The following is a 21,999-nucleotide window of genomic DNA, read 5'->3' on the forward strand; positions in this document are numbered from 1 at the left end:
AGAAACCATTTTTTCCCCCAAAGAAAAAATTTAATTGTACAACACTAAAAATGTTTGCTGCCGTCTTTCTGCTTTCCACTTCATAGTAAATATAACATTAATGCAATGTATATATATTAATAAGCCATTATGTCATGCTGGCGTATTTAAAGAATGAGGATTTTTTTTTCCCAAAAGTAATGTTAGAGTATAGCTAACACGGCATTGCTAAAAATGGAAAATGCTCCTCTGAATATCCCCATGCAACAATTAAAACTTAATTCTGCCTCATCTTAATCTTGTGTTTATGACAATACCCCCCCCCCAGACACTTATTTTTTTGAGAAAAATATTTTTTATTCTTATAACATGATTTTCAAACAGATGCACCTGGACCATCTAACATTTGAACAGTGTAAATTGCTAACCACGGTAAAATAAGAAAAAAAATGCATTCAATAAACAAAACAAAAAACTTGAGGTTTAAAAGTTTCGTATGCAGCTGAGATCTAGAGTGGGCTAACTCAATTCTTGGCATTTCTAGGTTACTTACAGAAATAAATAGAGATAATGCATATAATTTACGTAAACACTGATCTCAATGAAGTTTACACTTATGGCGAGCAATCCTTAGTGTCTCACCTGGCCCATTTGTGAATTCATTAGTGCAACACCGTGCCAACTCCCATTTCCAAGATGGCCGTGTGGCCGTACCCATGACAACAGGCTACTCCTCCCACAAAAACATCTCACAAAGTGACACTCAGAGATTGATAGAAAACTCAGAATATCATGGATAGCAGTGCAGATGTTTGAATTTGGACCACGATCACCCCCCCCCCAAAAAAAAAATACATTGACAAGGGCCCAACCTATAAAACTGAAGATGACAGTAAAAACTGTCAGTAATACCCACAAAAAAAAAAACAGACAAAATACTAAAGCCGGGGGAATTCTGTCAATCAAATATTCAAAAGAAGTAACCATTGCCATATAAACCACCAAGATAAGAAGTTATCGCAGTCATAAAACTTTGAATTCCTCTCCTGCCAAAAGGACCTCAGCGGAGTTAGCCCATTCTAGTTCTGTGGCATAAATGGTCAGGGGCATTCAACGGTACAGGCTCCATAACATGTTGAGTGTAAATCGTTGAGGAAAATCCCAGAGGCAGTGTTGCATTGGCAGAGACCACATACGCAAAGGGCCGGCCATCTTTAAAGTGTGTGACATGTCAGAAGTAGGAAGGATTGCAAGACAAGTCATCAGTGCATCAAGTGGTAACACAGTCGTCACACAGCTGTAAACATGTCATTTGGTATTGTGTCACCGCCTCATGCCCTCTGCTCCATAAAAGGTTAAATCCGTCCGTATTCTGTTTGACACAGAGCCTCTTCCGTGATTGCTTGAAGACAGATTCTCAGTGCAGTGCTCAATGGAGAAAACGGAGGGAAACCAGTGGTGTTACTGCCTTGCGAGCTGTGGGAGATCAGGGTATAAATCAATGAGAAGGTTGGTTGGGGGGGGGCGCCCTCTAGCGGTCCATAAAACATCCATCCATCCTTTCATCTTCTCATCCATACAAGGGTCATGGGGCGTGTTGGAACCTATCGCAGGTGTCTCTGGGCAGTAGGCGGGGTACACCCTGAACTGGTTGCCAGCCAATCGCAGGGCACACAGACGAACAACCATTCGCGCTGACACTCACACCAAGGGACAATTTAGAGTGTTCCATTCACCTGCCACGCATGTTTTTGGAATCTGGGAGGAAACCGAAGTACCCGGAGAAAACCCGCATAGGCACGGAGAGAATATGCAAAATGTACACTTGGAGGCCGGAGCCGAACCCTGCACTGTGAGGCGGATATGCTAACCAGTCGACCGCCATGCCGCTCATAGTAATTAAGATAACATGTAATTGTATTCATTTTATTGTTTTTAATTATAACCTTTTTTCCAAATTAGCAACATTTTAAAAACGAGTGACAATGTTACTCTGGGACTGGGGGGGCGGGGCTTCGACGTAGCCAATTTAATGAATTTGAGAGTCTCACCTGCATGTTGGTATGGATCCAAGGCAGAAGACTGTTGACTTTGGTGTAAACACCTGGTTTGTTTGCCAAAGCGCATCCATCGCCCCAGCTGGTAATGCCCACCAGGTACCACACATCGTCGGTCTGACACACCAGTGGTCCACCACTGTCACCCTAGGTAACACGTTATAAAAATGAGTTCAACATACTGATTATTAATAAGAAAATCAGTTTGTTTTGGTAATTAATATACCGGTAGCTTGGGAAAAGTGCAACCTGCTTCTTTTCAAGCCAAATTATTTTGCAAACCCAATAAAAGGGTATTTAATATCCTTAAAAAATAATTTAAAATGATGTAAGAGGACCATAAAAACAATTCACAAAAAAAAAAAAAAAAAAAGAACCGGTCTGCTTTGCATTTGTACTGTGCCCTCAAAACTCCCATGAAAACAAAACAATTGTCATCATATGTCAAATACAGTACAAATCTGCCCGGCAACTCACCTGACAGGAATCTCTGCCTCCCTCCAAATGTCCAGCGCAGACCATGTTTTTGGTCACAGCGCCTCCGTACACCCAAGGGTTGTTGCATTCTATTGTACTGATGATGTCGACAGTTACCTCCATCAACTCATCAGATACTCGGCCTGCGTTGAAGAAAACCATGTGGAAAAAAAATGCACAAAGCACATTAAAACACAACCAGAGTTTGTTGGCAGTGCACCTCTAAACTCCATTTTGGCCTGCATCAAGGTTTTTGAAAGAAGGATGGTCACAAGAGAAGATGTTACCAGGAAGTGGAATAATTTCCAAGTACCGGTACTACTACATTACTTCTCATGCTAATAACGGAATTTACTGCATATGCTGAATATGCACAGGTAGAGCAACAGAGTGGACAGATTACGCCACTTGGAAGCGTGGGCACGTGCTCTGGTGCGACTGCATTCTCGTTGCTGAGCGAGCGCTGTCATTTGTTTCCTTCCAGGTAAGAGAGAAACATTTTCCAAGCCTACCTGATTCTGGATCGGTGGTACCAAAGCCCGACGTCCAACAAGCAGTGCCAGGGAGGAATTGCTGCGCAGTAACTGGTAGGCATGCCGGGTGAACATCATCTGAAAGTAAGAACACAGATTATAAATCTGCATGCTGTGTGTTCTCGCAGCAAATTAGTCAGAAACAACAGAGCATAGAAGACTGAAAGCTGAAAAGAATGACTTTGGAAAAAAAAAAGTTGAACGGGATTTGAATCTGAAAACAATTTAAAAGGGATTTTAATTTGTTTTGATTCCCAATCAAATGTACCGCCCTTGAATCGTATCACACCGTATGTATCAAATTTTCTTATTGGAGAGGTATGCAGACAAGCCCATTCCAATGAAGTTGGGATGTTGTGCTAAACATAAAAACAGAATACATAGATTTGCATGTAATCTTCAATCAATATTTAATTGAATATACTACAAATGTAGCATATTTAATATTCAAAGTGGCAAACTTTGTATGAGCAAATTATCATTAACTCCGACATTGCAACACATTCCGACAAAGGTTCATGTTTACCACTGCGTGACATCAAATTTTCTTTTCAAAAGATTCAATAATCATTTGTGAACCGAGGAGCCTAGTTGTTGAAGCTTTGTAGGTGGAATTCTTTCCAATTCTTGCTTGATGTTCAACAGGGTCTCTGTTGTTGTATTTTACGTTTCATAATGCGGCACACATTTTTAATGGAAGGGACGTCTGGACTGCAGGCAGGCCAGTGTCACATCTGCACACTTTTACTCCGAAGCCATGCTATTTTAACACGTGCAGAATGTGGTTTGATATTGTCTTGCTAAAATAAGCAGGGGCGTCCATGTAAAAAACATCTTGCTTGGATGGCAGCATATGTTACAGCAAAACCTGTATGTGCCTTCCCTGGTGGGGAAGTTAAGCATGCCATTGGCACCAAAACAGCCCCATACGATTACAGATTCTAGCTTTTGAACTTTGCGTCCATAACAGTCCAGAATGTTCTTTTCCTTTTCCTCGGAGGACACAACGTCCCCAATTTCCAAAAACAATTTGAAATGTGGACTCGTCAGACCACAAAACACTTTTCCACTTTGCACCAGTCCTTAGATGAGCTCGGGCCCAGAGTAGCCGAAGGTGATATTCAGTGTTATCAATAAATAGCTTTTGCTTTGTAGAGAAGTTTTAAATTATACTTACGGATGTAGTGCCGAACTGCATTTACCGACAATGGTTTTCTGAATTGTTCCTGAGCCCACGGGCCATCTTAGATGAGATCGGGCCCAGAGAAGCCGACGGTGATTTTCAGTGTTATCAATAAATAGCTTTTGCTTTGTATAGAAGATTTAAATTGTACTTATAGATGTAGTTCCGAACTGTATTTACCGACAATGGTTTTCTGAATTGTTCCTGAGCCCGCGTGGTATCCCACTTGCGGGCCATGTTGAGATGTCATGTAGCAAACAAACTGACACTAATTGGTGAAGAGAAAAGAAGATTTACTAACCATCAAAGTTAACCTCAGCTGCAAGTTTGAGCAGAGCGATGTCTTGATCATTGGTGATGTTGTTGTAGTTTTCATTGAGGATGATCCTCTCCACCACCAAAGGTGTAGGTAAATTGTTCAGAGACAGCACGCCCGCATACACTTGCCAGAACTGCGGCAAGAGCGTTGAGGGGTTGCTCCTATAGGACGACATCATTAAGTAATCCATTCAAGTCATTGGTGATATGGGAAGTGGTCGGTTCACCTCGGAAAGCAGTGAGCGGCGGTCAACAAAAAATCGGGAGAGATCAAGACCCCTCCGCACACGTGGGACCCTCGAAAGTGCAGCGATAACTGCCATGGCCACTGACCCCTGTCTGCAATGCTGCCGCCTACGATGCGGGACGTGGATTGCTGCTTGCCGCACTCTGTGAAGAGACACCATGTTCAAGGAGATGCGCTGTCTGCAGAAACAATCAGATCCCCAACAGGTGCAACAGCCCTGCTGTCATGTTAAAGGCAAAAAGTAAGCAGAGATGCATTGAGTTTTGTTAGATGCGCAGATTAGCCTTCGCTAAAGGTGTTCGCTACTCGCCCTTCTGTAGTGTTTCTCAATATGTGTTAGCATGAAGCTAGCGAGTAATGCAAAATCCTGCAGAACTGGCTTTAATCTAGAGCAGTAGTTCTTAACCTGGGTTCGCTCAAACCCCAGGGGTTCGACGGAGCCTCGGCCACTGAGGGTAAGGCAGCCGACTCAACGTGTCAATTAGTTATGACACGCCCACTTGGCCATCACTGGCTGCAGAGGATCACATGACATTGCTTGTCCAATCAGTCCTGTGGGAAATTTAGTTCGCTTAGTAGTCAACGTTTTACTGTCGTGCTAGTACATCGTACAATTAAAACAAACAAAAAAAAGTACTTTTCTCTTGGAATTTTATTTACTTTTTCTGTTTTTAATAAATGCGCGTTTTTTAATATCTTGAATTTGTAAAAAAAAAAAAATCACTTTTTCACTTATGAAGAGTTCGGTGAATGTGCATATTAACTGGTTGGGTTCGGTACCTCTAAAAAGGTTAAGAACCACTGATCTAGAGTAACATGTTGCTGCGCTGATTGTTAAATAGTATATTTGAAGGATCACATTTCGGTGTTGAAGTGGCTCATCCAATGTGTGCGTGTTGCATGACTGTGTGCGTCACAGGACAGTAGGCACAGATGGCGGCTGCTTACCGACGCACTGCAGGGAGACTGTGCTCTGATCCGGACAGGAGGATCTATGTGACGTCACAATCAGAGATACATCCGAAGCCAAATTTCATGCAGGCACATTAAACATGACTACAGTTCAGGTTTCAAGCACACAATTGTTTGCTCCTTACAATAATGTAATGTGTTGGCCCACAAAACACCGCAAATTACAGTGGCACCTCAAAGTTCGAGCTTCAATCAGTTATCTTGGAAATACATCGTTCCAGAGTCCAACCTGTCCGGGTAATGAAATAATCTGTACCTATAGACTTTGGCCTCAAATGCACAATGTCAGTCATAGCATATCCAATTTAACCATCAAGCCAACAACAATAGTAATCCACTTAAATGTGGACTACAGAACATTTTGGGCAAACGTCAAGGTACCACTGTTTTAAATTTCAACACCAGATACCATCTCATTGCCCATATTGAATTAGTACAAAGGTTATGTACCTGACTTCAACTTGACCCTGGATGGAATCAGACAATGTGTTGGTCGCTACGAGTCCAAGGGAGTCCTGGGTTGTGATATTTGTGTAGCTATAAGACCTACAGACATGGGGAAAATGTCACTACAATTAAAAGGTAACGGTGTGGTAACTTGATATGAATGACCGATCATGAGAGAGGGATGAATCATTACTTTTTAAACCCAAGTTGGGTGCACGTCTGGTCAGCAATGCTCTGGTCCCAACCGTTGAAGCAGACGGGAAGAAAGCGACCATCTTGGGCGGTCTTGACCTCCAGGCGATTTCTCATCCCAAACCTCACTGTCCAAGAGGCATCGTTAAAATTAAGGGGATTTCGTCAAATATTTTTTTCTATTTCATAAATCAGTGTCAACTCTCTTATCTATTGTGCTAGCCAGGAACTGTCGAACCCACAGTAAACAATCTTCATGTTGGTGGTGCGATGAGATTATCGGTACACACCACACAGTAGACGACGATAAAAATGATTAAATGTCCGATTTTTTTTTTTTCTCTTTCTGTGGTGTAAGTAGCAGAATAACAATCGTTTAAGATTTTTTGAATCCAGACCAAAGATGATACGGCTAATAGTTTAGGATTTGGGTGGCCCGCAGCCCTGTATCCCACGAGAATAGATCTGCTCGTCCACTGAGCATATTTCCACATCTAGTATCAAAACAAAAGTATTCTGTTCTACGAGAACCAGTTTAAGGATTGTTAACGCTACATGTTCATAAATTCTACCTTGACACAAAGCAGAAAATGTACATTTCTGAAATGGAATTATCTTTATTAACCCTTCTGAAGAGAAATTTTCTTCCTATTTTAGTTGCTAAAATTTTATTGAACCTTTGCATACCTTCAAAATCTGGATAGACCGATGCATGCATGCATGGATTATTATAATTAGTAGTCATATTGGCCACCAAGGTTGTCGAAGCACTTAAATGCTATTTCGGGTCATGTCAAATGTTTTTAGTAAATGACGCAGACTGCATAAAAACTAAATGAAAATAAATATGCCCCCCAGGCCATAGCTTGCACATCCCTGGCCTGTCACATCTGGTCGTCTACTCCAAGAACTTCATTACGTGCACACTTACCACAAACCATTTCATCAGAGCCCAGGTCGCAGTCCCTAATCCCATCACAGTTTATGGTATCATTAGGGCAGATGTCACTCATCAATATCAACTGGTTGTCATCGATGCTTTCATTTTGATTGTCGCTGTTGTTGAAGCGGCCTTGTGTCCATACTCTGGTGCCAAATCGCACTTCGGTTGGAGAGAAAGGAGATGGTAATGAGTATCAGGAATGATAATGTGATATTATTTAGTAGCAAACCCGCAAGAGGAGATTCATATTAATACTATTACCATAATTAAACTATCAATCCAAATGAATCCGACAACATTCTTGTGAGTACAAGCTGGCACTCGGTGATGTTGGCGTATGTCACCGTGGAAAGCTCAAAATGTTGTCTATCAACAACGTGCCAGGAAAAAAACCAAACATTTTCCCCCCCAAAGACAACCGAGCAAAAATATGAACAGAAGAGTGCAAATGAATATGAATGCCAACCTCCGAGCCAGATGGCAACAGCCAGCAGAGCGACGAGGATAAAGGCAGCGCAGGACCCTCCGATGCACCGGGCATTATTCTTACAACATCCTCTCTTCCTGCTCCTGGGGGCTGTACGGAAACACAAATAAAAACTAAGCATCCATTCATTCATACATTTTCCAAACCACTTATCCTGGAGTCTCTCCCAGCTGACTTTGGGCTTGAGGCAGCATACACACTCTTGAGTGGTTGCCAGTCAATCGCAGGGCAGCATATAAAACGTCTCTCATAATAATAGTGCTGAAAGATGAGGTTCCAACAGCCCACACATTTGGAGAATTTTCCTAAAAATGCACCCTAAAGTTATTTCACATGAGCGGCGCTGCACCACAGTCAACCTCCTTTTAGCCAGCATCAAAAGGACTGACTGCATGTGTGTCATTCTTTGAAAACGTGCCTTTTTTTTTTGGTCCCTGACACAAAATAAACTCGACCCCATTAAGATACTGTATTTTAAAATGTAGCTGTATGCTGTAGTAAACAATCATTAAAAAAAAAAAAATCATACATTTGATATTTAAAAATTAATTACTGGTTTATTTAAAGATTTTTTTTTGAAAAATGCTAAAAATGGCATATGCTTGTTTTTCTATCACAATAGGATTTTAAAGAGGGTAAAAAAGAAATGTCAGAAAAATATATACATCAATTGTTAAAGTGCAAGTCAAATCCCAAGTTTTCCTTGCAATAAAACAGTCAATGTTGCCCGGCTATATTCTGAAAACCCTAAAAAAAAAAAAAAAACATTTTGGGTGAAACATGGACCGATCCATGACTCGCGTCGATTTGACAACTTTTCTTGGGTCGTGTGTGTGTGTGTGTGTGTGTGTGTGTGAGAGCTATAACAACCCCTAAAAATTGGGTTGTTTTGTACAAAACAGCCAAGAAAGTTTGGTCGAATCGACCCCAATAGCGGATCAATTCACTTTTAATGAAAATTGTGTTATTTCGAACCCAACATTTTTAGAATGTATCTCAATAAGACTATTCTGATGAATGTTGTGCTGGTGGAATAACAATTAGGCATATTCATTCAGCTCTCTTCATCCATCAGTAATTTTGACATTTGCCCACCCTCTGCAATCAACTGGAATTGATATCCAAGTGCCACTTGGCTCACATTTCAAACCTCACGGCTCAACTGTTTTCTGGGTTTATTTAGTTTTTCTAATAAAATATGTATCTTGGCTCAAGCTTAGAAAACAATGCTGTAAATTGTCAATAGATGCAAATGTGATTGCGAATGGTTATGTACAGTTTGTGCCCTGTGACTGACGGGTGACCATTCCCGGCTGGACACCACCTCTCAAAATTCAGACCCCATCTCACCTGCATGACAGGGGTTCGGCAGAGCCTCTGCCATTGAGGTTAAGACACACCCGACTCAACATGTCAATTAGTTATGACACGCCCGCTTGGCCATCGCTGGCTGCAGATGACCACATTACATTGCTTGTCCAATCAGTGCTGCGGGAAATTTAGTTTGCTCAGTCACTGTCGTGATCGTACATCATACAATTAAAAAAAAAATCTATACTTATGCCATGTAATTTTATTTACTTTTTTCTGTTTTTAATAAATGTGTTTTTTAATGTCTTGAATTTGTTAAAAAAAAAAAAAAATCACATTTTTATTTTTCACTAATGAAAGGTTCGGTTAACGTGCATATGAAGTGATTGGGTTCGGTACCTCTAACAAGGTTAAGAACCACTGAATTATACTTATATTTCCATTCAGCAAATACAGGATGCAACGACTCACGCAAACTTGGCTGTGTTACTTGGGGTGCGGCCAAAGGTGGTGCATACTGAGGGACAAAGTGAGGCTGGTTGGCGGGGGTTTGGGCTGGACTCACGCCGTACACCACTTCTTCATAGGATTTAAGGGGGGGCTGGGTGTGCACAGCGACAGAGTAGTAAGGAGGCGGGGGCTCGTTCTGTGGGAGAGAAAAGTATTGGCAGTGATATTTGAAAAATCAGCCGAACTTTTTTTCTTCCTTTTAAAATTGGTGGTTGTGTAACTCCAACGGTTGGAATCGCATTGCTTAAAATGTTTGGGAAATAATGATTTAAAATATCCAATGTCATATTATTTGGCATGTAGTATTGCGAATGAGCAGGAATACGTTTCCGCTTTTCCCAAAATGTGAAAAGAAATTGTGTAAATACTGATTGACAGTGAACGGCCAGGCTTCTTGTTGGTCATTGTTTTGTTTAGGTTCTTCTGCACGGGTTGTAACTGGGAAAGTCCTGTAATTTCCTTGTATGTTGGACACAATCTGATTCCGATTCTTTTGCCTCTTTCAACAAATCAAAATTCACTATCCGGCACCTTAATCTCTGTGTGCATCAAAACGACGTGTTTTGGAGGAAGCAATTGCGTCAAAAGTTTCAACAAACGCATGCTAGCTTGTCACTGGAATTTTTGAATAAGCTCTTTGAAGAGAGAAACGTGCGTCAGAGACGAACAGTGACAAGTGGCTCAACTTGTTTTTGATCAGGATTTAGCAATGTCATCTGGCAGAATGCTAAAAGGTGCTCAAGGATATCTAAAGTGTGTGTATGAGGGGGCGGGGGGTCTTTAAGAATTCAATCTCTGAGTTGACTTTTTCACAAAATATGTTTCGTAACATCTCCATGGCTCAGTGGTCAAGTTTCAAGAAAGCCCCGCAGGAAAACTGGAGTCAGAATTAGTGAGATGAAACAGGCGGAGGAGCAGGTTTAGCTTATTTCTCAACTATCACACACAGATCATTTTGCACGGCCTGCATTGTCACAGAAAACGAATGTTAAATGTCATTTTTAGAGGTTTACACCACACCTAAAAGGGTACAGTTTCACCCCCGAATGAAAACGATCACAAATACAAGGGCACACGCGGGTAGCGTGTTCAGGATGCAGTTTTGATATATATTATTGTCACGGATTCAATTGATGAGTTCAACTGAAGCTCAATCAAATAATTGTTCTCAATTATTTAATTGGTTCTGCTTAACTACGGTATATATTTTATCATTTGTGACAAAAACTGCTTCACATGTAAAGGAATACATTATTCAAACAAACTAGTGGATTAAACCTTTCCAAACTGTATATACCAGAAACAAACTTTAAGGCAGTCTAGACACAAGGAAAAAAAAAAGACAATTACATGTTTCATGACAAACAATGCACTGTGTATCCAATGTACCATATGCAAATGTGCACCCAGCCACATTTTCCGTGTCACTCTTCCTGCCTGTTGTCATCAGTACAAATAAATGTATTCTTTTGGTGAGTCAACATGGATTTCAGTTTACAAGGTGAAGTTTGAGTAGATGCAATAAAGAAGTAGAAACCCGAGGGAAGAAAAGAGCATCCAGAAAGGAAACAATAAAGAACCTACCGGGTTAAGCATTGCCATCGGAATTAGTGATTGCCAGGCAAGTGGAGAGTTGAGACATCACCACATGGGTGGAGCTTGTTCACATCCACAGGTGGAAAAATGTGGCTATGTTGTCAAGGGTCTTTTCTCTGTTGTGATTAGCACTGACCTTCATCGAAATGCCTTCCCATCTACAGTCTGGATCTTTATCCAAGTTGGGCGTGCCCACTAGTTCACACACCTGCGTAACCGGTTTCTTTCAAGCCGCAGACCACCACGGCTGATTCAGTGTACTGAAACTCCATTGTGTGGCTGAAGAGACACCGGTTGAGCTGTCGGTTTGCGTGCATGTCCTTTTTCACACAGAAATGAGCAAATTGAAATTAAATAGTCATACCAAAGTTCAAACTTGGTTTCATTGAACCACAAAACATTCCCACATATGTTTGAGAGACTTCCAGTGTGTTTTTGCAAATTTTTTAAAACCAAAATTGGAATTTCAAGCCACAATTCCAAATGGTGTGAGAAGTGCGAATATAAACATTATTCATAACCAAAAGAATCTCATAAATTTGCTGAAGCCTGGTGATGGCAGTATCAGGCTGTGAAGCTGTTTTTCTTCAGCTTGAGCTTTAGTCAAGGTGGAGGGAATTTTGAACAGTTCTAAAGTCAGTGTTAGCACAAAACATTCAGTCGGACGTTTGAGTAAAAGCCTACCACATCAGCTGAAACGTATTTGGGGTTAATCAGGGGCATATTAAATGGCGGCAGGTGTGCACTGAGTCCCATTTAACAAGAGTTCGAATGTGATTCGAAACATTGACACATTCCCCGGTGTGAAGTGGGCGTGGACACTTGGGCAACCACATTAGCTCAGTTGTTTATTTTTACTTACCCCCTGAAAAAGATTTCTTGGTCTCGTTTTTTGGTATCACAAAAACCTGGAATATGAATAGGGGTGTCTAAACAAACACGTACGCACGCGCGCGCATGTGGTGTATATATATATATAGAGAGAGAGAGAGAGAGAGAGAGAGAGAGAGAGAGAGCGAGAAGTGTGTGTGTGTGTGTGTGTGTGTGTGTGTGTGTGTGTGTGTGTGTGTGTGTGTGTGTGTGTGTGTTCTCACCATAAATCCGTTCTCTGTCCTCGATACTCCTTTATGTGCCACTTTGTGAAAACTAACAACAAAAACTACTGTTTTACAATGTCAAGTGCCATCAACTGCAGCCATCAGGGGGCAGCATAACAGTATATGTCGAGCAAATTTGGAAGATTGCTAGCTTGACTGCTTGTGCCTCACTCCTGTCGGAGTGTGTCCATCGCAATTTTGATTTAGTCGGAAACATTTTCAGACTGACTTTAAAACGTGCTTATAATGGGGGGAAGAAACAACATTATGCCTAAATACGAGACTTATTCAGATCCACCAATAAATACAATCATATACTGTACATATTGTGTATTATATTTAAGTAGAGTAGTTTATAAATAACCTAAATAAGCAAATACTACATGTGTCCTTGTATAAAACCTGAAACACTTGTTGACTCAGTTTGCATCGTAGCAGTTTCCTTTTCTGTCTGTTGATTACATGAAGGAAAAAACAAAAAATGTAACGTGACCAAGAAGGAAAAAAAAAAGAAAAGGTGAGAAACCGAAGGGGAAACTGAGGTTAATCACATTTAAAGTAAACGCTCTTCCTTATAAACCAAATGTCAAAAACCTCACTTGAGAAAAAAAAAAAAAAGAAGAGAAGCTGCCTTTGCCAAGTGGACAAATTCTGAAATGGAGGTGAAGCTCCTTCTGTGTAGAAGTAGGTGTCCCTAGCTGGGCTAAATTGATCTGCTTGATCAGAAATTGAGATCTAATAAGATCCACTATGACCTTTTTGGGACTTCAAGAAAAAGTGAAATATTCAGGGGCGGCACACCGCTTGACTGGTTAGCACGTGCGCCTCACAGTGCAGAAATGCAGCGTTTGATTCCAGCTCCGGCCTACCTGTGTGGAGTTTGCATGTTCTCCCTGTGGCTGTGTGGGTTTTCTCCGGGTACTCCGGTTTCCCCCCACTTTTCAAAAACATGCATGGCAGAATAATGGGACACGAGTTCCAGCAGCTCCTATTTATTTTGTTCTTCTACTTCTTCCTCTCATAACTTTGCTGATGTGAAGTGGGAATTTCTCCATTGTGAGACTATTAAAGGTTTTCTTATCTTATCTAAATTGTCCTTTGGTGTGAGTGTGAATGGTTGTTTTATCTATGTGTACCCTTCGATTGGCTGGCAACAAGGGAGTACCCCGCCTACTGCCCCAAGACAGCTGGGATAGGCTCCAGCACGCCCGCGACCCTGGTGAGGATAAGCGGATTGGATAACGGATGGATGGATGGATGAGAGAAATATTCAGAAACCATCTGAACAACAGTTATACATTTTTGTGCATTTGAACAGTATAGTATATGACTCAATTCCTTATAAAATTTAGTGGAAACAGAAGACAGACATGATCAATGAGTAAAAAAAAGAGGTGTGGTGTGAAGATAAGGTTGTGAGGTCTGATGTAGATATTCCATACAAACTGCACTTTGGGAAAAAAATGACCAAAAAAAAAATCAGAGTAATTAAATATGAATCATTTCCCCTCCCTGTCCAAAGAGGCACAAACACCAAAGAGCCACACAGACCCATCAGTGTCCAGATTATTGGGCCAAATCATGCTTTTCAAATAATTGCATTTATTTCATTTGTAATGAATAATTATTTTTGAAAAAAATGAATGAATGGACAAAGACCATTATTTTCGGAAGGTGACGACATTTCCTTCAACTTCTCTATAAACTGTTCAAAATGGTGACCAGATTCGGCTCTTCAGCATGCCCATATCCAACCTTCAACCCAATCTAATGGGTCAAAGTAATTCACACAATTACCCAATTAATCTTGGGTACAAGTAACTGCTCAAAAAAAAAAATCCGCAGCTACTCAGTGAGTGGGTGAGGAAAACAAAACCACCCACCATTTTGTGTGTGTGTTTCTGCATATATACAGTATATAGCAGTAGATCCTGAATGGTAAGTGCCATATTTTTGTGAAATGTATTAAATGAAAGCTTCAATCACATATTGTTTTATTTTACATCTGTTGTGGTGCTATGTGAAGGCAAAATCCTAAAACTTCTGACACTGTGCAAAGACTTGTGGAATGAATTGTAGGTCATGAAACATCATTCGAAACGAGATGAACGGGGGAAGTCCTCAAGTTTAGTGTCTCGTCCACACGTACAAATGTTCTGTGAAATCCCTTTGCAGAAGTTCTTTACGTCATATGCCTTGCTGAAGAGTCAATACAATGAGAGGGACAAGCAAAAGAGGAAGCTAAAATCTTGTTGGGACCTGTGAGTGAGCATTACAGCAACAAACGAGTCATGTGACGGGGAGGAGGGAAGTTCAGCAGTGGATGATTTTTGGAGAGCTCTTTGAAAAGCGAGCTGCCTCCTCTTTCTTCTTCTTACGACTTGGGCGAACACAAACACATCAAAGCCGCCGAGTCTCAGAAACAGTTTGGTTCGATTTTTCTCGAAGGTGCATGGAATAAGGGACTACATTGAAAGCTTTCGGATGATGACACTTTGGAACTGAATGATGACATCTGTGAAAGCACCAGGGATAGCTATGAGCAACAAGACACTTGCTCTCGCTCTTGTGCTTCTTTCTACCATCAGCTATGTGTCAGGTAACAATACTTTTTGTTATGTTCAAATATCTAATGTCTTACGTTTGATTTTTAATATTTAGCACTTTCCGTCCATTGTGGATGGTTTTAAAGTGCTCTCATAATAAAATTGAGTTTCAGTATTAACATACAGTGCATCTGGAGAGTGTTCACACTGTCGGATGTCCGGAATGCTCGGGACACAATTGGATTCCATATACGTAGGCCCAGACAAGGGAACTGACCAAAAAAAAAAATTAAAATAAGGCCACCAAAGTACCACGAAAGATGCTGGTAACAAAGAACCAGGAAAAAGTGAAAAGAAACCAAAAATGCTTGCAAAAGGCAAGGACCGAGAAAAATGTAAATAGCATGTCAAACTCAAAGGTCAAGGAAATCCAATACGAGAGAATACAAACGGAACTATAACAAGAACTACTTATGTGCAATGATACTTCGAAAAAGCCAGGCAAGAATCCACCAGGCAAAATGTCAAGAACGTCTAGAAAATGAAGCACTCGGAGACCGAGTCGTGAGCAAGGCTCATAATCAGACAGGTAACAAGGCCGGATTCAAGACAAGTGCGACTTGTGGAGGAACGCCCACTCGCCAGCTGGAGACGAGACAGGATCATCACACACACTTTCGCAATGCTTCACTTTTGCCATTATTTATAATGTTAATCCAATTTCCATCATGCAGCAATATGTTTTTAATCCTTATTAACATATACTGTAAATGCTTTAGAAGTTTCTACAGTGCAAAATCAAAGATGTAAGGAGCTCCTAAAGTACAGATGTCAAACTCCGGTCCTCGAGGGCCACTATATTGTATGTTTGAGAGTCATTTTTGTCGGGGGTGACGTCTTCCCTCGGAGGGCTTGTTATGACAGTGAAACTGAACAAATGTTTCATCATCTCATGTTTATTACTTGTATATGACAAATGGATGGATTAAGAGTGTTGAAATCACTTCACGATTTGCTGTTTGCTCAATTATTTTTCAAGCGATTGTAAACAGGGTAATAAAATTGTGACAAAATTTCAACATTATTTATTACCCATGATAATTTGACATTTTGGTACAGATTTTAACAAGTGTCATGGAAGGTGACACACATGATTTGCTTTCGCGGGCCACATAAAATCACATGGCGGGCCAAATTTGACCCATGGGCCTTGACTTTGACACCTGTGCCCTAAAGGAACATGGGGGTAAACTAACGATAAAGTACCGTATTTTTCTCATGTGCACCAGAAAAAGTTTTCTTGTGAACATCGAAAAGTTTTTGGTATATTCGAGAAAACTTTCTGGTCCACTCATGACTTTCCTTGTGATCTGATTATTTTTTATTTTTTTTAATTCTCTTGTGCTTTGATATTAATTGAATATAAAACGTTGATTTCTGTTTTTTTCTTCGTAATACAGGAATGGGTGTCCCTCAGATTGACGCACTGTCTGTGAACATTCTGGATGGCGAGGTGGTTGTCCATTGGAATCAACCCCGAAACACCACATCTGACATCCGGTACAATGTGCAAATGGCAAAGTAGGTTTTCCATTTTAAAAATACTTTGACGTGACATCCTAGTCACTGAGATCAGTGTATTTTCATGTTAAGTTAGTATTTAAGTTATTGACAGATGTGATTTGTGCTATCAGGCTCACCGGTGAATGGGTGATGGTGCGCAGCTGCACAGGGATTACAAATACCTTCTGCGACCTTAGCACACTCATACATGACTATGTAGGTGGCTATAAGGTCAGGGTTCAGACGGTAGCCAGAAACAACACGTCACTGTGGACGGTGAAGAAATTCCTCCCAAATGCAAGTAAGCAACACGATGTTGTCGTATGTTATGTTGTGGAAGCCTTTACCAAACTTAGTTTCAGGAGCCAACATTGCTCCAGGATCAGTTATTGAATAATTTAAGTTGTTAGTTCGAACAATCTAACTTCATCTTTTCTTAACTCACAGGCAACCTGCAAGCTCCTTCCTTCACGTTATATGCTACCTCCAGCACGATAAAAGTCCATGTTCATCAAAAACCTATCCTCAAAAAGCTCTTTCCCTATGGGGTTACTTACATCATCCACCTGGAGGAAAAAAACAGAAACGATGAAGTGAAAGTAAGTTTTGAAAAGCTACAAAATGAGTGACAAAATGATGCAGCGATCTTATCGGCATTCTAATTTCACAGGAGACAATAGCATACCTGACAGATGCTGTGGATCAGGGGTCTAAAACTTTCAAATCTCTCCGGTGGGGAGTCGAATACTGCGTCAGTATCATGGTGGAGGGAAATGGTGCTTTATCCAGGAGCAATTTATCCCCAAAGCAATGTCTACTGCTTCCAGAGCGAGGTGAGCAAAACAATATGGCAAAGGATATTTTTTTTTACCCCATATCAAATTACTCTCACCATCATAAAATCTATTGTACTCTATCGTAATTGTTAACATTATTAACTGCTATAAACTATCAACATAATTTAAACACTGTATAATAAAACTAAGTAAAACTGGAATACAATAAACGACTCACCCTATTTTTCTGTTAGCTTGTTGCTGAGTGACCTTGCTAGCGCAGAAACTCAACAGCTCATGTTAACATCAAAGTTTGAAAACAAAGTTCTGTTCTTCACTGTTTTTAACTTCCTAAATATACAATTTCCATCAAATTGATTTATGTAACACAATGTAAAAAATGCTTTTGAGAATATGTATTGGTTTAGTCCTTATTTATTGTTCCAGGGTACAAGGCAGCGGATTTCGCTTTTGAATTTGTTGAGTGAAAAATAACTACTGTGCAGCTGGCTTTTCGGCAGGAAGTCGTCGTCGTATTTTTCACGAATAGTCCGAAATGGACTCTCCACATTTCCCTTCTTTGGTATTGCGATGGTAGACTGGCAGATGAGGCAAACATACTTCGAAAATGACACCTCCCATTCCGTATGAAAGTGATATGTTTTTGCCTTCTTATTTGGTCCAGCTCCCTCACTCATTTTAAGGACCATAAGCTTTAGCAAGGACTTAAAAGGTAATTCGCTGACTAGCTTGTAAATTTTGCTGTGCTTAGCGCCATTGTTTACGAATACGCGTTGACCTAAATTCGACCTAAATGGTCAAAATTCAGTTGTCATCTGACTGGTTGCCCTGTACTGTATATCAATCAAGTGACAGAATGGAATAGGAATTTTTAATGTCCGCAATCAACCGGTAGATAGCGATCGACATAATGAGCATCCCCGCTCTCATTTATCTTACCATCTCGAGCTATGCTAACAGGCTAGTGGAGCAATTGCTTCTTGTCTTACAAAGACCTTATTGTATTATGAAACACATTTCAGTTGAGACGAACATTTAAAGTAAACCATTTGTGCTTCTTTCCAGAATGGTTCATAATTTCGGTGTCATCCCTGACGGTTGTGGGCGTGTTGGCTGTGGTCACCATTTTGGCAATCGGTCTGCTTTGTCACCTGAAACGTCCAGCGAAAATGCCTGCTGGATTGGTATGTAAACAGAAAACATTCTCACAGTTTATGCCAGGTGACCATATTTTGGCCGTTAAAAAAATGGGTGAGGGGCAGGAGAGTCCTCAAAACACCTCTTGCTATACAAGGGGTCCTTACGTGGCCACTTTCGAATGCCTTGTTGTCGCGGCATAAAAAAAGCCATGCAACAACACGGTGGGGGAAAACCCCCCACGGAGTCTGAGAGTGGAAAAGTTTCATAATTTTAGAACCCTCATTTTATATGTTTGGTTACATTAATCATTCAAATTTTGCAGGCTTGTTAAGAACTCTTCAACCCTGTGCTGTTTCAAATTTATCCATCCATCCATTATCTAATCTGCTTACCATCACGATGGCTGTGGGTGTGGTGGAGCCGATCCCAGCCATCTTAGGGCAGCAGGCGGGGTACACCCTGAACTGGCCGCCAGCCAATTGCAGGGCACACAGAGACAAAGAACCATTCGTGCTCACAGTCACACCTCGGGACAATTTAGTGTTCAATCAACCTACTATGCAAGTTTTCGCCATGTGGGAGGAAACCGTAGAAAAGCTGCACAGGCACGGGGAGATCATACAAACTTCACATAGGAAGGCCGGGGCCAGATTCGAACCAACGACATCTGCACTGTCAGGCGGACATGCCAACCAGTCGACTACCATGCTGCCCATGTCAAATTTAGGAGACATTTATTTTCACTTTACACGGACTTTAATGCTGTATAAAGGCTCGGAGAGGTGATTTTCTGAAGAGGGCGTTTAACTTCAATTAAATTCCCTTCTAATCTCAATCAGAGGCTATGACATGTGAGAAGTGGATGATGTGTAGTGGTGACAATTAAAAAAAAAACAAAAAAAAAAAACAGCAGAGTTAAATATCACAAAGGCCACAATTTGAATATTAACCAAGGCTCGTTCTCTCTTCTCTCTTACTAGAAATCCCCTGTGCATGGCTGGCATCCCCTCATTTTCACAGAAGGGCCAATGGAAATGGTCACAGACAAAGGTTGGTTCCTCTCCAGTAGCAGAAAGGAAACGAAAAGCTCTGAAGAAATCCCTCAAAACAAGGCTGCGCTTGGCATTTTGAAAAATCACGACGACAGGACGAGCCTGGACAGCGGTGTTAGCATGGGGTGCAACGCTACAGAAAAACAAGAAAGAAGCCAACACCGCAGACAAGAGGATAGCGGTTGTGGGAGCATGGGAGGGACGGTGTATCCCCATCGGGATGACACAGTTCAGATGAAGTGGAAGGACAGCGGAGCGGGACTCGGCTGCCGATTGGAATCCACTACCGTGATCGCAATGGGACAGGAGAGTGGATCCCTCAAAGAGTTTGACAGTTATCGCAGGCAAAGCCCTGCACTGCAGAGTCATCACGACGAGGTGTCGAAACAGATCCTTCCGAGTCCACTTTTGGCTGTCGTGGTCTCGGGCTATCGTGCGGGACCTCAGTCATGTATCTGCTCCGGTGCAGCTCAGTGCTCCTGGTGCCTGAAACGCATCGTCCACGAGGCTACAGCGATTCCAAAGCACATAAGCCACCCGAGCATAGAAGATTTTTCAAAAAGGACGCAGGCAGAAACAACAGATGGTTTCCCTTTGTTAACAGCCCTGACACAAGGGATGGACCTTAACATGAAAACTGTGGCCATTTCGCTTTGTGACTTGCAGCTGGATACTGACTGATTCACTATCGGGACACCTTTCAAAATATACTGACAAAAATAGATGCTGCTTTGGAATAATACTCCCTTTCCCCTCTGAGTAAGTTGTGGGCGAGGGATGGAGGATGATGAAGGGGGAAAAAAAATGTGTGAAGGAAATACAAGCAAAAACATGCTTATAGGAAGGAAATGTAAAAGTTAAGGCGCTTTTCAACAGAATGTCTCGCATCTGCCGAAAGGGAAGTGGGCCGGAAGTGAAAGCATTGTGGAAATTTACGCAGATAACATGTGTGACGGTTTGTTTCTTGGGTCTTACCTCAACTCTCACAGGCAGAAACTGCAAGAAGTGTTTTGACATTGCATTTTGCTCAAGATCAATTGACGTGTCAGGGCCACACATGATGGCAGAAACATTTCCCTTCTTCCAAAGTATACTTAACCCTTACGTACAGTTTGGGGTCACATTTGACCACTTTTAACATTTGACCGCAATAAACATACCCTAAGTGTCATTCTTTCACTCTGAAATTCGTTTTTTTTTCTAAACTGACCCGATAAAAATGAAACTGTTTCAAAATTCTATTCCCTGCTAAAAATGTTTAGATACGCTGAGTGTTTTAAATGGAAGCCATGTGAAATGAAAAGGCCTAGATGTGTTGTATTCAAGGACAGGGAACGTGAAACACAAACTTGCAATCCCACTCGCAAATCCTCCACGGGGAAACAGAGAAGTACTTTTGAGTGTCACTTGAGGAACTGAATTTGGACCCAGAAGTTGACAGGAGACGAAAGTGGCGAAGTTGCTGGGCTGGACGCGGCAGTGCATAAAAGGCTTAACGTTCTAAGAACGAGTAACTCAAGTTTATATAGAGACAAATAAGCCCAACCCGGTGTGACCAAAGAAACAAACAACGTCAAGGACACAAAGAGCCAAACTCTGTCACATCTATCTGTAAAAAATGGCTATTCCTCAATAAAATGCTCTACTATCAAACGCGTGCATTTCCATGAGGAGTAGCCATTTTTAGGGAACTCTTAATCTGATGTGCTTTTAAAAACACACCTATTTATTATTTTTTTCCCAAATGTCAAGAACATTTGTAGTCACCCTGTATATACTTGAGATTAACTGTAACTATGTCTCATCATTCTTTGTTTGAAATATTTATTTATTTTTTTTAAATACAAGCCATGTGAACTGAAAATGCCTTGATGTGTTCATTTCACGCTGACACGAGACACTGAACATGACTTCGCCCCATGCAAATCCTCCCACAGAAACATCAATGCGGCTTGAGAGGATATCATTTCCTCTTTCAAGAAACAGCTTGTTTTAAAAGAAGTCAACAGACTCATCCCATGTAGAGCAAAAAACATTTTATTACTCATGCAGATTTTTCAAATATTATTGGCCATAAAAAGCAAGTACCCTTACGGTTAGATTAGTTTACATTGTACATTTAATCCTCGTAAAAACAATTTGTGGATTTTTTTTTTTCACGAGAAATACTATGACACAAACAAAAAGTAATTATCTATTTTAGAAATGTAAATGAAAATAAAATAATTTGGATAGGTGTTTTTAAAAAGTGCAACTACGATGCCTTTATTTTAATAAAATAACATTTCATATTTTAATTACATTAATCATAGTTCCAAATAGGTATATACATACACAGTGGTACCTCGGGAAAAAAAAAAAAGTTAAATTTTATCCATGACCCCACTCATAACTCACAAGTCATATCTCAAATCATCGTTGCTCATTAACTTTTATGGAAATGCCATTCATCCCCATCAGCCACCCTCCCCCTGAAAACAACAAAATTGTTTCTAATCCTTTTCATAGCACTCATTTTGTACTTCATCAAAATGCTCAGTAATTACATAATT

At 40.9% G+C, this 21,999-nt stretch overlaps 2 protein-coding genes across 4 annotated transcripts; one reads left to right on the forward strand and one right to left on the reverse strand.

Annotated features, from left to right (window-relative positions):
• Positions 1-17: 17 nt before the first annotated feature.
• tmprss13a (transmembrane serine protease 13a) lies at positions 18-11,409 on the reverse strand. 2 transcript variants are annotated; one of them, XM_019887628.1, is made up of 13 exons: positions 11,389-11,409; positions 9,618-9,792; positions 7,815-7,925; positions 7,337-7,507; positions 6,407-6,533; positions 6,217-6,312; positions 5,743-5,786; positions 4,775-4,937; positions 4,531-4,709; positions 3,026-3,124; positions 2,514-2,656; positions 2,031-2,183; positions 18-1,455 (listed from the first exon to the last, which is right to left on the reverse strand). In XM_019887628.1, the coding sequence occupies exons 1-13, from the start codon at positions 11,392-11,394 to the stop codon at positions 1,441-1,443; spliced, it is 1,482 nt and encodes a 493-aa protein (XP_019743187.1). In that variant the 5' UTR covers positions 11,395-11,409; the 3' UTR covers positions 18-1,440. The 2 variants fall into 2 exon arrangements, with proteins under 2 accessions (XP_019743187.1, XP_019743186.1); XM_019887627.1 differs by lacking the exon at positions 11,389-11,409 and adding an exon at positions 11,241-11,382.
• Positions 11,410-14,460: 3,051 nt separating this feature from the next.
• il10ra (interleukin 10 receptor, alpha) lies at positions 14,461-21,059 on the forward strand. Of its 2 annotated transcripts, none has more exons than XM_019887622.1 (7): positions 14,461-14,948; positions 16,356-16,476; positions 16,590-16,759; positions 16,906-17,057; positions 17,129-17,291; positions 18,321-18,439; positions 19,376-21,059. In XM_019887622.1, exons 1-7 carry the CDS (start codon positions 14,855-14,857, stop codon positions 20,126-20,128), a joined length of 1,572 nt encoding a protein of 523 aa, XP_019743181.1. In that variant the 5' UTR covers positions 14,461-14,854; the 3' UTR covers positions 20,129-21,059. The 2 variants fall into 2 exon arrangements, with proteins under 2 accessions (XP_019743181.1, XP_019743182.1); XM_019887623.1 differs by having other exon boundaries at positions 14,464-14,948; positions 16,356-16,481; positions 16,595-16,759.
• Positions 21,060-21,999: the final 940 nt, after the last annotated feature.

This window comes from Hippocampus comes, unplaced genomic scaffold (assembly GCF_001891065.2).
Source record: "Hippocampus comes isolate QL1 unplaced genomic scaffold, H_comes_QL1_v1.1 scaffold6, whole genome shotgun sequence".
Classification (NCBI taxonomy): domain Eukaryota; kingdom Metazoa; phylum Chordata; class Actinopteri; order Syngnathiformes; family Syngnathidae; genus Hippocampus; species Hippocampus comes.